Consider the following 12,200-nt stretch of genomic DNA (forward strand, 5'->3'; position numbering starts at 1 on the left):
CTATAATAGCAGCTGGTAACTGGCTGACAGTAGCTGAGTCAGTACATGTATACTCTATAATAGCAGCTGGTAACTGGCTGACAGTAACTGAATCAGTACATGTATACTCTATAATAGCAGCTGGTAACTGGCTGACAGTAGCTGAGTCAGTACATGTATACTCTATAATAGCAGCTGGTAACTGGCTGACAGTAACTGAGTCTGTATACTCTATAATAGCAGCTGGTAACTGGCTGACAGTAGCTGAGTCAGTACATGTATACTCTATAATAGCAGCTGTTACCTGGTTGACAGTAGGTGAGTCTGTATACTCTATAATAGCAGCTGGTAACTGGTTGACAGTAGGTGAGTCTGTATACTCTCTAATAGCAGATGGTAACTGGCTGACAGTAACTGAGTCTGTATACTCTATAATAGCAGCTGTTAACTGGCTCACAGTAACTGAGTCAGTACATGTACAATCTATAATAGCAGCTGGTAACTGGCTGACAGTAGGTGAGTCTGTATACTCTATAATAGCAGCTGGTAACTGGCTGACAGTAACTGAGTCAGTACATGTATACTCTATAATAGCATCTGTTAACTGGCTAACAGTAACTGAGTCAGTACATGTACACTCTATAATAGCAGCTGGTAACTGTCTGACAGTAACTGAGTCTGTATACTCTATAATAGCAGCTGTTAACTGGCTGACAGTAACTGAGTCTGTATACTCTATAATAGCAGCTGGTAACTGGCTGACAGTAACTGAGTCAGTACATGTATACTCTATAATAGCAGCTGGTAACTGGCTGACAGTAACTGAGTCTGTATACTCTATAATAGCAGCTGTTAACTGGCTAACAGTAACTGAGTCAGTACATGTATACTCTATAATAGCAGCTGGTAACTGGCTAATAGACTACAGCAGGAACACACTCTGGTGTCCTGGCTCCTCTTACAGCTTTTCACAATCTCTTACACACTTAAATGTGGTAGTTGAGGCTCTCTCGGTGAAACCGTTAACTCATGTACCTGATCTTCATACCAAGTCTGCAAAACTGCAAGCACATTATGTGCTTTTCACTCAGTTTGCAATTGTTAAACACACTTATCGCAAAATACTAAACACAGTTATTTACATTAGACACATCAGTCAAAACTAACAGGTCTTATGTTTCGTTTGGAAAACACTGCCATACCAAATGTCACACTCATTTACCGATTACCTAAACCCATTGCTCACATATGAAAACACTTATAGTTAATTTCTTCACTTAGAAATCAGAGCTTGAGCACTATAAATAGGCTTAAGGTTACATTTCTTGGTTTGGACAACAATGGAGGCCAATTAAAGGAGAGAGAGTTAGAGGAAGAGGAGTGAGAGTAAGAGGGGGACGATGACGAGGAGGAGGACACGGACAAGGACGAGGAGGGGGAAGAGGACGAGGAGTGGGACAAGGAAGAGGAGGAAGGAAAACAATCACAGATGAGATCCGGGCCACTCTGGTTGATTATGTGGTCAACCATGGTTTGAGTTTCAGGGAGGCAGAGAGGGTCCAGCCTAGCTTGAGCTACTCCACTGCATCTAGTATCATCCGGACATTTTGAAATGAGGTAAGTTGACCTACCCTCCATACCATGTTACTGTACTTACAGCACCGCAGCACATCCAGCACTACAGTGACATTTAATTTCCTACTGAAAGAAATCCTGCACCCTAAACATTCACATCATATTTTGGCAGAATTGCTAGACGATCTTTCAATGGAGGAAGAAACTGGCTGTTCACAGCAGAGCAGGAACAACACATAGTGAATATGGTCATTTCAAACAACAGCATACTTTTACGACAACTGCAAAACCACATCGTCACTGACAACACAACATTCAGTAACATAAATAGGGTGAGTTTATCCTCACTTGGCCTGAAACGCCATCAGATTTGTGTGAAGCAGCTCTACAGAGTATCATTTGAGCCAAATTCTGACAGAGAAACAACTGCGCTATGAATACGTACAAGTAAGCTATACTATCCTGTCATTGGTACTGTATTCCAGTGTATTGTGCTACATATTGACTGCTCTATGGCTATTCATACTGTCATACAATAATGTTTTGTCTTGTCTGTTTCAGAGAATTACTGAACTAGATGCTGCTGCATAGCATCATGATTTAGTCTACGTTGATGAGGTCGGCTTTAACATGGCCAAAACAAGACGCAGGGGAAGAAGCCTCATACTGCAGGGCTTAGAAACGCCGCGCCATCGTCAATGTCCCTGGACAGCATCACAATGTGTGCAGCCATTAATCAGAACAGTGTCCATCATCATCATGCCACTCTTGGTCCTTACAATACTGCCCACATTATCACCTTCCTTGACATCCTGTCTCATATCCTCATTCCCAATGACCAGAGGAATGGGCCAGAGCAGTCCAGGTTTGTTGTCATCTAGGACAACATAAGTTTCCACCGGGCTGCTCTGGTCCGCAATTGGTTAATTGACCATCCACAAGCTGATGCTCAACCTGCCACCATATTCTCCATTTCTAAACCCAATAGAAGAGTTATTTTTGGCATGGCGTCGGAAGGTATACTATCGGCAACCTCATCAACGCATACCCCTTTACCAGGCGATGGAGGAGGCCTGTGGTCACGTAGACGAGGGGACATGCCAGGGCTGGATACTCCACTCCAGGCGATGGAGGAGGCCTGTGGTGACGTAGACGAGGGGACATGCCAGGGCTGGATACTCCACTCCAGGCGATGGAGGAGGCCTGTGGTGACGTAGACGAGGGGACATGCCAGGGCTGGATACTCCACTCCAGGCGATGGAGGAGGCCTGTGGTCACGTAGACGAGGGGACATGCCAGGGCTGGATACTCCACTCCAGGCGATGGAGGAGGCCTGTGGTCACGTAGACGAGGGGACATGCCAGGGCTGGATACTCCACTCCAGGCGATGGAGGAGGCCTGTGGTGACGTAGACGAGGGGACATGCCAGGGCTGGATACTCCACTCCAGACGCTGCTTCCCCCGCTGTTTAGCCAGAGAGATCACTTGTGATGTTGATGTGGCGCCGTGATCAGACCCACATAGGAGACAGGATGCACCCTAATTGGTTTTTTTCTTTATAGTAACAAACCTATTTGTTTATCTTCTATTGTATGTAGGATAAGTAATCCTTCTCACCCCCCCCCCCCCCCTTAATGATTTAGATGCACTATTGTAAAGTGGCTGTTCCACTGGATGTCAGAAGGTGAATTCACCAATTTGTAAGTCGCTCTGGATAAGAGCGTCTGCTAAATGACTTAAATGTAAATGTAATGTAATGTAAATGTAATGTATGTGTTTTGTCTGTTACCGTTCATCCTGAAATCTGGATGAAAATATAATGTTTTGAGAAAGAAATTCATTTTCTGTTTCTGTTTCTAGGGTAAATATATACTGAATATGCATACATACTGTATATATCTGTGCACATACATGTACGTGTGGGTGCTATGACAAACCGTTGTGGACTCCACTGCACACTGAACCTGCAAAAGACGAGAGTAGTGTTTTACATTTGTCACCTCCTTGTGTAGTTGGCGTGTATAAGAGCTAATCAATTGGTTTGTGTGGAGAGTTTTGATGCAAAAGATTTTTTGCAAGAGATGTGTGATGTTTTGCATGTGTGTGTGTTTTGGGGTTGTGTGTAGAGTCTAGAGAAAAGGAGCCATAGTTTCAGAAATCGCGTAAGCAATAGTCAAGAACTGTAAGTCATCAGCTAAGTGTGTGTGTGTGTGTGTGTGTGTGTGTGTGTGTGTGTGTGTGTGTGTGTGTGTGTGTGTGTGTGTGTGTACACATGTTCAAGTGAAATACAGTACATGACTACAGCCAATGGGATTGAGATGAAGAGATTATTTTAAGAATGAATTATTTCATGATATCCGTTCATCCAGTAATGACAGAGGCAGGAGGAACAGGGCGGAGTTACTGGGCGACTGACACAGCTCACTGCTTTCACTGGGTACAGATCAAACAGACCAGACCAATACATGCACTAAATAAAGATCAGGGTCAAGCTGGATTTCCAGAAAATGACCATTTTTAACAGTAATCTAAACCGTGTTTTTCTCCTCCTCTTGTTTTATCTCTACTCCCTGGTAGAATCTGACCCGGCTGAGGAGGCTCAACCTCGATGACAACCAGCTGACACGGATCCCCCTGCTGCCACCTTCACTGGGGGAGCTCACGATGAATGGCAACAAGATCACCAGACTCAGCCCTTACAGCTTCAAAGGTGTGTGTTGGAGAGAGAGAGGTCCAAGGTTGATTTAATCCCCCCGGAAATAACACACACACTTCTAAGTATCATCAGTTTGTGTGTGTGTGTATGTCTGTGTGTGTGTGTGTGTTTGTGTGTGTGCGTGTGTTTGTGTGTGTTTATCTGTATGTGTGTGTGTTTGTATGTGTGTGTTTGTGTGTGTTTATCTGTATGTGTGTGTATATCTGTGTGCGTGTGTTTGTGTGTGTTTATCTGTATGTGTGTGTGTTTGTGTGTGTGCGTGTTTGTGTGTGTATGTATGTGTGCGTGTGTTTGTGTGTGTTTATCTGTTTGTGTGTGTGCGTGTTTGTGTGTGTATGTATGTGTGTTTGTGTGTGTTTATCTGTATGTGTGTGTGTTTACGTTTGTGTGTGTGCGTATGTGTGTTTTTGTGTGCGTGTTTATGTGTGTGTGTGTGCGTCCCAGGTCTGTTCCATCTGTTGTCTCTGGAGCTAGAGGATAACCTTTTCCATGACGGCAACGTGTCCCCTTTGACCTTCAAGCCGCTGAAGAGGGTCCAGTACCTGTGCATGAACATGAACAGGTTTCGCTCCCTCCCCCTCGGCCTGCCCCGCTCCCTACAGGTCAGAGTCTCCTCATCACCATCTAGAACATTCTTACAATACATTCTTGTGGGTTTCTATATTACGTGCGACTAAATGTGTGTGTGTGTGTGTGTGTGTGTGTGTGTGTGTGTGTGTGTGTGTGTGTGTGTCTGTGTCTGTGTGTCTGTGTGTGTGTAGGAGCTGAGGATGCGTGATAACCAGTTACAGGAGGTACCAGAGGGTGTTCTGAGTGAATTGGCCAAACTGAGAGTTTTAGACCTTAGTCACAACCTGCTGCATGAGGGCACCATCTCAAACCGGGCCTGGGTCAAACTAACGTGAGTTCAATTAAGAAATTAATTAAGAAAAGAATCAATCAATCCATTCACCCACCCATTCCAAAAATGAATTAATGTAGGATCATATGACACGAAAAGCATCATACCGGCTGTATTTCTGAATTTCGAAAGTTATATATCTTGAAAACCTGATTGCTGACATGCAAAACATTTTGGGACTATATCAACAATTGATTAATGAAACAAACACCATTTGTTATAGAATGTTTTGTAGTACCTACATCACCCACCGGAGGGTGTGCTGTGCTTGAGAATCAGCACCTCAGATTTTCCTGATTTGTTCTGTTTGATGTAAAATCATTACTCTCCTGCTTGTGCTGATGTACACACACGTATGTGTGTGAATTCCTGCTGTTTAGTCAGATAACCATCAATACAGTACACAGGGTTCAAACCTGTCATTATTATCTTGACAGCCACACACACACACACACACACACACACACACACACACACACACACACACACACACGCATGTGAGTCCGATAGACTGTGACAACTGACCCTGTGTACTCAGGAGAACAAATATGTAAAGGAGGGAAGGAGGAAGGAAAGGGTGTTTGTGTGTGTGTGTGTGTGTGTGTGTGTGTGTGTGTGTGTGTGTGTGTGTGTGTGTGTGTGTGTGTGTGTGTGTGTGTGTGTGTGTGTGTGTGTGTGTGTGTAGAGTCTTGGTTAAATATAGTGAATTCCAGTGGGTTTATCCCTTGCTCCGTGGGATCCTTGCGAACCACAGCAAGAGCTTCGGGAGAAAAAATACACACAGAGAGGAGAGAGAGAAAGAAAGGGTGTGTGAGAGTAGTGAGGAAAAGAAGGTAGAGAGGGAAAAGGCAGCAAGAAAATGGATGAGAAGAGAGCAGAAGGGAGGAGGATGAAGAGAGCAGAAGGGAGGAGGATGAAGAGAGCAGAAGGGAGGAGGATGAAGAGAGCAGAAGGGAGGAGGATGAAGAGAGCAGAAGGGAGGAGGATGAAGAGAGCAGAAGGGAGGAGGATGAAGAGAGCAGAAGGGAGGAGGATGAAGAGAGCAGAAGGGAGGAGGATGAAGAGAGCAGAAGGGAGGATGAAGAGAGCAGAAGGGAGGAGGATGAAGAGAGCAGAAGGGAGGATGAAGAGAGCAGAAGGGAGGAGGATGAAGAGAGCAGAAGGGAGGATGAAGAGAGCAGAAGGGAGGAGGATGAAGAAAGGCAGAGAGAAACTGTGTGTTTGCATAATGTTGCCAAAGTACCCGTAATGTAAAACAGATAAACCTATCAGGTACTTCCTGGATGCCTATTGGCTGTGTTTAGCGTCAGGGCCCATGGGTTAATAAGGTCAGGGGTTAATTGGGTAGGGCACCTGCTGTAGGTAGGGGTTAGTAGAGGTCAGAGGTTAGATACATGGTTAGAGTTCAGGCCATCTGACAGGTTTATGAACGTAAATGAAGGCCAGGCCCGACTAATACAACAGCAATAGTGTGGCAAGCAGAGCTCTGTTGAGAGAGGGAGAGATGTGTGTGTCTGGCGATAAGTAGTGCACAATATCCTGAGAAAGAAGACTTTTCTCACACCTTGTAATGTAGTCCATACTGACATAATGCTTGGAGACTGATTTTCCCACTTTGCTCCTCAATGTTTTCATTGAGTGGAGTCAGTATTTCACCCGAGTCTGGGGATCAGAGGTGAGGGTTGTGTGCATGAGTTTGTTCCAGGGTTGGGGTCAATTCCATTTCAATTACAGTCAATTCAGAAAGTAAACCAAATTCCAATTCCAAATGTTTCTTATTGAAAAGCATTGAAAATAATTGGAATTGGAATTTCCGTGTACTTCCTGAATTGAAATGGAATTGACCCCAACCCTGGTTTGCTCCTGAGACTGCCTGGGCTTCAGGTCGTTCTGTTCTCCCACATAAACTGAGCTTTGTGTCTGTCAGGGGATGTGTTTGCATGTGTATGTGCATACTCGTGTGCCATTGTGTGTGTGTGTGTGTGTGCATGCGTGTGTGTTTTGTGTGCGGGCGTGTATGTGTGTTAAATATTACTTTTCTTGGCAATCTTTTTCTAATTTCCCCTCCTGAGCTTAGTGGATAAAGAAGAGTATTTCTGTATTAAAGCTTCTCTTTCATTCACCACAGTTCTTTCACCTCTGTCTGGGTCTCAGTCTGTCTTTTGTTTCACTCTTCCTCTCTCTTTCTCTTCGCTCTTCCTTTCGATGTCTCTGTCTCTCTCCATGTCTCTGTCTCTCTCCATGTCTCTGTCTCGCTCCGTGTCTCTGTCTCGTTCCGTGTCTCTGTCTCTCTCTGTGTCTCTGTCTCGCTCCACGTCTCTCTCCATGTCTCTGTCTCACTCCATGTCTCTGTCTCTCTCCATGTCTCTGTCTCTCTCCATGTCTCTGTCTCGCTCCATGTCTCTGTCTCGCTCCATGTCTCTGTCTCTCTCCGTGTCTCTGTCTCTCTCCGTGTCTCTGCCTCGCTCCATGTCTCTCTCCATGTATCTGTCTCTCTCCATGTCTCTGTCTCTCTCCATGTCTCTGTCTCTCTCCGTGTCTCTGTCTCTCTCCATGTCTCTGTCTCTCTCCATGTCTCTGTCTCTCTCCATGTCTCTGTCTCTCTCCATGTCTCTGTCTCTCTCCGTGTCTCTGTCTCTCTCCGTGTCTCTGCCTCGCTCCATGTCTCTCTCCATGTCTCTGTCTCTCTCCATGTCTCTGTCTCTCTCCATGTCTCTGTCTCTCTCCATGTCTCTGTCTCGCTCCATGTCTCTGTCTCGCTCCATGTCTCTGTCTCTCTCCGTGTCTCTGCCTCGCTCCATGTCTCTCTCCATGTCTCTGTCTCTCTCCATGTCTCTCTCCATGTCTCTGTCTCTCTCCATGTCTCTGTCTCTCTCCATGTCTCTGTCTCGCTCCATGTTTCTGTCTCTCTCCATGTCTCTGTCTCTCTCCATGTCTCTGTCTCGCTCCATGTCTCTGTCTCTCTCCGTGTCTCTGCCTCGCTCCATGTCTCTCTCCATGTCTCTGTCTCTCTCCATGTCTCTGTCTCTCTCCATGTCCCTCTCCATGTCTCTGTCTCTCTCCATGTCTCTGTCTCGCTCCATGTCTTTGTCTTTCTCCATGTCTCTGTCTCTCTCCATGTCTCTGTCTCTCTCCATGTCTCTGTCTCTCTCCATGTCTCTGTCTCTCTCCGTGTCTCTGTCTCTCTCCATGTCTCTGTCTCTCTCCATGTCTCTGTCTCTCTCCATGTCTCTGTCTCTCTCCATGTCTCTGTCTCTCTCCGTGTCTCTGTCTCTCTCCGTGTCTCTGCCTCGCTCCATGTCTCTCTCCATGTCTCTGTCTCTCTCCATGTCTCTGTCTCTCTCCATGTCTCTGTCTCGCTCCATGTCTCTGTCTCGCTCCATGTCTCTGTCTCTCTCCATGTCTCTGCCTCTCTCCGTGTCTCTGCCTCGCTCCATGTCTCTCTCCATGTCTCTGTCTCTCTCCATGTCTCTCTCCATGTCTCTGTCTCTCTCCATGTCTCTGTCTCTCTCCATGTCTCTGTCTCTCTCCATGTCTCTGTCTCTCTCCATGTCTCTGTCTCTCTCCATGTCTCTGTCTCGCTCCATGTCTCTGTCTCTCTCCGTGTCTCTGCCTCGCTCCATGTCTCTCTCTCCATGTCTCTGTCTCTCTCCATGTCTCTGTCTCTCTCCATGTCTCTCTCCATGTCTCTGTCTCTCTCCATGTCTCTGTCTCTCTCCATGTCTCTGTCTCTCTCCGTGTCTCTGCCTCGCTCCATGTCTCTCTCCATGTCTCTGTCTCTCTCCATGTCTCTGTCTCTCTCCATGTCTCTGTCTCTCTCCATGTCTCTGTCTCGCTCCATGTCTCTGTCTCTCTCCGTGTCTCTGCCTCGCTCCATGTCTCTCTCCATGTCTCTGTCTCTCTCCATGTCTCTGTCTCTCTCCATGTCTCTCTCCATGTCTCTGTCTCTCTCCATGTCTCTGTCTCTCTCCATGTCTCTGTCTCGCTCCATGTTTCTGTCTCTCTCCATTTCTCTGTCTCTCTCCATGTCTCTGTCTCGCTCCATGTCTCTGTCTCTCTCCGTGTCTCTGCCTTGCTCCATGTCTCTCTCCATGTCTCTGCCTTGCTCCATGTCTCTCTCCATGTCTCTGTCTCTCTCCATGTCTCTGTCTCTCTCCATGTCTCTCTCCATGTCTCTGTCTCTCTCCATGTCTCTGTCTCTCTCCATGTCTCTGTCTCGCTCCATGTCTTTGTCTTTCTCCATGTCTCTGTCTCTCTCCATGTCTCTGTCTCGCTCCATGTCTCTGTCTCTCTCCATGTCTCTCTCCATGTCTCTGTCTCGCTCCATGTCTCTGTCTCGCTCCATGTCTCTGTCTCGCTCCATGTCTCTGTCTCTCTCCATGTCTCTGTCTCGCTCCATGTCTCTGTCTCGCTCCATGTCTCTGTCTCTCTCCGTGTCTCTGCCTCGCTCCATGTCTCTCTCCATGTCTCTGTCTCTCTCCATGTCTCTCTCCATGTCTCTGTCTCTCTCCATGTCTCTGTCTCTCTCCATGTCTCTGTCTCGCTCCATGTTTCTGTCTCTCTCCATGTCTCTGTCTCTCTCCATGTCTCTGTCTCGCTCCATGTCTCTGTCTCTCTCCGTGTCTCTGCCTCGCTCCATGTCTCTCTCCATGTCTCTGTCTCTCTCCATGTCTCTGTCTCTCTCCATGTCCCTCTCCATGTCTCTGTCTCTCTCCATGTCTCTGTCTCGCTCCATGTCTTTGTCTTTCTCCATGTCTCTGTCTCTCTCCATGTCTCTGTCTCTCTCCATGTCTCTGTCTCTCTCCATGTCTCTGTCTCTCTCCGTGTCTCTGTCTCTCTCCATGTCTCTGTCTCTCTCCATGTCTCTGTCTCTCTCCATGTCTCTGTCTCTCTCCATGTCTCTGTCTCTCTCCGTGTCTCTGTCTCTCTCCGTGTCTCTGCCTCGCTCCATGTCTCTCTCCATGTCTCTGTCTCTCTCCATGTCTCTGTCTCTCTCCATGTCTCTGTCTCGCTCCATGTCTCTGTCTCGCTCCATGTCTCTGTCTCTCTCCATGTCTCTGCCTCTCTCCGTGTCTCTGCCTCGCTCCATGTCTCTCTCCATGTCTCTGTCTCTCTCCATGTCTCTCTCCATGTCTCTGTCTCTCTCCATGTCTCTGTCTCTCTCCATGTCTCTGTCTCTCTCCATGTCTCTGTCTCTCTCCATGTCTCTGTCTCTCTCCATGTCTCTGTCTCGCTCCATGTCTCTGTCTCTCTCCGTGTCTCTGCCTCGCTCCATGTCTCTCTCCATGTCTCTGTCTCTCTCCATGTCTCTGTCTCTCTCCATGTCTCTCTCCATGTCTCTGTCTCTCTCCATGTCTCTGTCTCTCTCCATGTCTCTGTCTCTCTCCGTGTCTCTGCCTCGCTCCATGTCTCTCTCCATGTCTCTGTCTCTCTCCATGTCTCTGTCTCTCTCCATGTCTCTGTCTCTCTCCATGTCTCTGTCTCGCTCCATGTCTCTGTCTCTCTCCGTGTCTCTGCCTCGCTCCATGTCTCTCTCCATGTCTCTGTCTCTCTCCATGTCTCTGTCTCTCTCCATGTCTCTCTCCATGTCTCTGTCTCTCTCCATGTCTCTGTCTCTCTCCATGTCTCTGTCTCGCTCCATGTTTCTGTCTCTCTCCATTTCTCTGTCTCTCTCCATGTCTCTGTCTCGCTCCATGTCTCTGTCTCTCTCCGTGTCTCTGCCTTGCTCCATGTCTCTCTCCATGTCTCTGCCTTGCTCCATGTCTCTCTCCATGTCTCTGTCTCTCTCCATGTCTCTGTCTCTCTCCATGTCTCTCTCCATGTCTCTGTCTCTCTCCATGTCTCTGTCTCTCTCCATGTCTCTGTCTCGCTCCATGTCTTTGTCTTTCTCCATGTCTCTGTCTCTCTCCATGTCTCTGTCTCGCTCCATGTCTCTGTCTCTCTCCATGTCTCTCTCCATGTCTCTGTCTCGCTCCATGTCTCTGTCTCGCTCCATGTCTCTGTCTCGCTCCATGTCTCTGTCTCTCTCCATGTCTCTGTCTCGCTCCATGTCTTTGTCTCTCTCCATGTCTCTGTCTCTCTCCATGTCTCTGTCTCGCTCCATGTTTCTGTCTCGCTCCATGTCTCTCTCCATGTCTCTGTCTCTCTCCATGTCTCTGTCTCGCTCCATGTCTTTGTCTCTCTCCATGTCTCTGTCTCTCTCCATGTCTCTGTCTCGCTCCATGTCTCTGTCTCGTTCCATGTCTCTGTCTCTCTCCATGTCTCTGTCTCTCTCCATGTCTCTGTCTCGCTCCATGTCTCTCTCCATGTCTCTGTCTCTCTCCATGTCTCTGTCTCTCTCCGTGTCTCTGTCTCTCTCCATGTCTCTGTCTCTCTCCGTGTCTCTGTCTCTCTCCATGTCTCTGTCTCTCTCTGTGTCTCTGTCTCTCTCCGTGTCTCTGTCTCTCTCCGTGTCTCTGTCTCGCTCCATGTCTCTGTCTCGCTCCGTGTCTCTGTCTCTCTCCGTGTCTCTGTCTCGCTCCGTGTCTCTGTCTCGCTCCGTGTCTCTGTCTCTCTCCGTGTCTCTGTCTCACTCCATGTCTCTGTCTCACTCCACGACTCTGTCTCTCTCCATGTCTCTGTCTCGCTCCATGTCTCTGTCTCGTTCCATGCCTCTGTCTCGTTCCATGCCTCTGTCTCTCTCCATGTCTCCATCTGTCTCTCTCCATGACATTTACAATGGTGTTTGTTCTTCACTGGTTTCCCTTCTCTTGTGGCAACAGGTCACAAATCTTGCTGCAGTGATGGCACACTGTGGTATTTCACCCAATAGATATGGGAGTTTATCAAAATTGGGTTTGTTTTCAAATTCTTTGTGGATCTGTGTAATCTGAGGGAAATGTGTGTCTCTAATATGGTCATACATTTGGCAGGAGGTTACGAAGTACAACTCTGTTTCCACCTCATTTTGTGGGCAGTGTGCACATAGCCTGTCTTCTCTTGAGGGCCAGGTCTGCCTACGGCGGCCTTTCTCAATAGCAAGGTTATGCT

General features: G+C 47.4%; 1 protein-coding gene across 1 annotated transcript in view; it reads left to right on the forward strand.

The window, feature by feature from the left end:
- si:dkey-32e6.6 (extracellular matrix protein 2) overlaps window positions 1–12,200 on the forward strand; it is a 53,325-nt gene that overhangs the window by 14,854 nt on the left and 26,271 nt on the right. Inside the window, exons 3-5 of the mRNA XM_064956015.1 lie at window positions 4,132–4,264; window positions 4,715–4,872; window positions 5,032–5,171. Coding sequence (XP_064812087.1) covers window positions 4,132–4,264; window positions 4,715–4,872; window positions 5,032–5,171 — 431 coding nt within the window. The remainder of the gene's footprint in view (window positions 1–4,131; window positions 4,265–4,714; window positions 4,873–5,031; window positions 5,172–12,200) is intronic.

Source organism: Oncorhynchus masou, chromosome 33, assembly GCF_036934945.1.
Source record: "Oncorhynchus masou masou isolate Uvic2021 chromosome 33, UVic_Omas_1.1, whole genome shotgun sequence".
Taxonomy (NCBI): domain Eukaryota; kingdom Metazoa; phylum Chordata; class Actinopteri; order Salmoniformes; family Salmonidae; genus Oncorhynchus; species Oncorhynchus masou.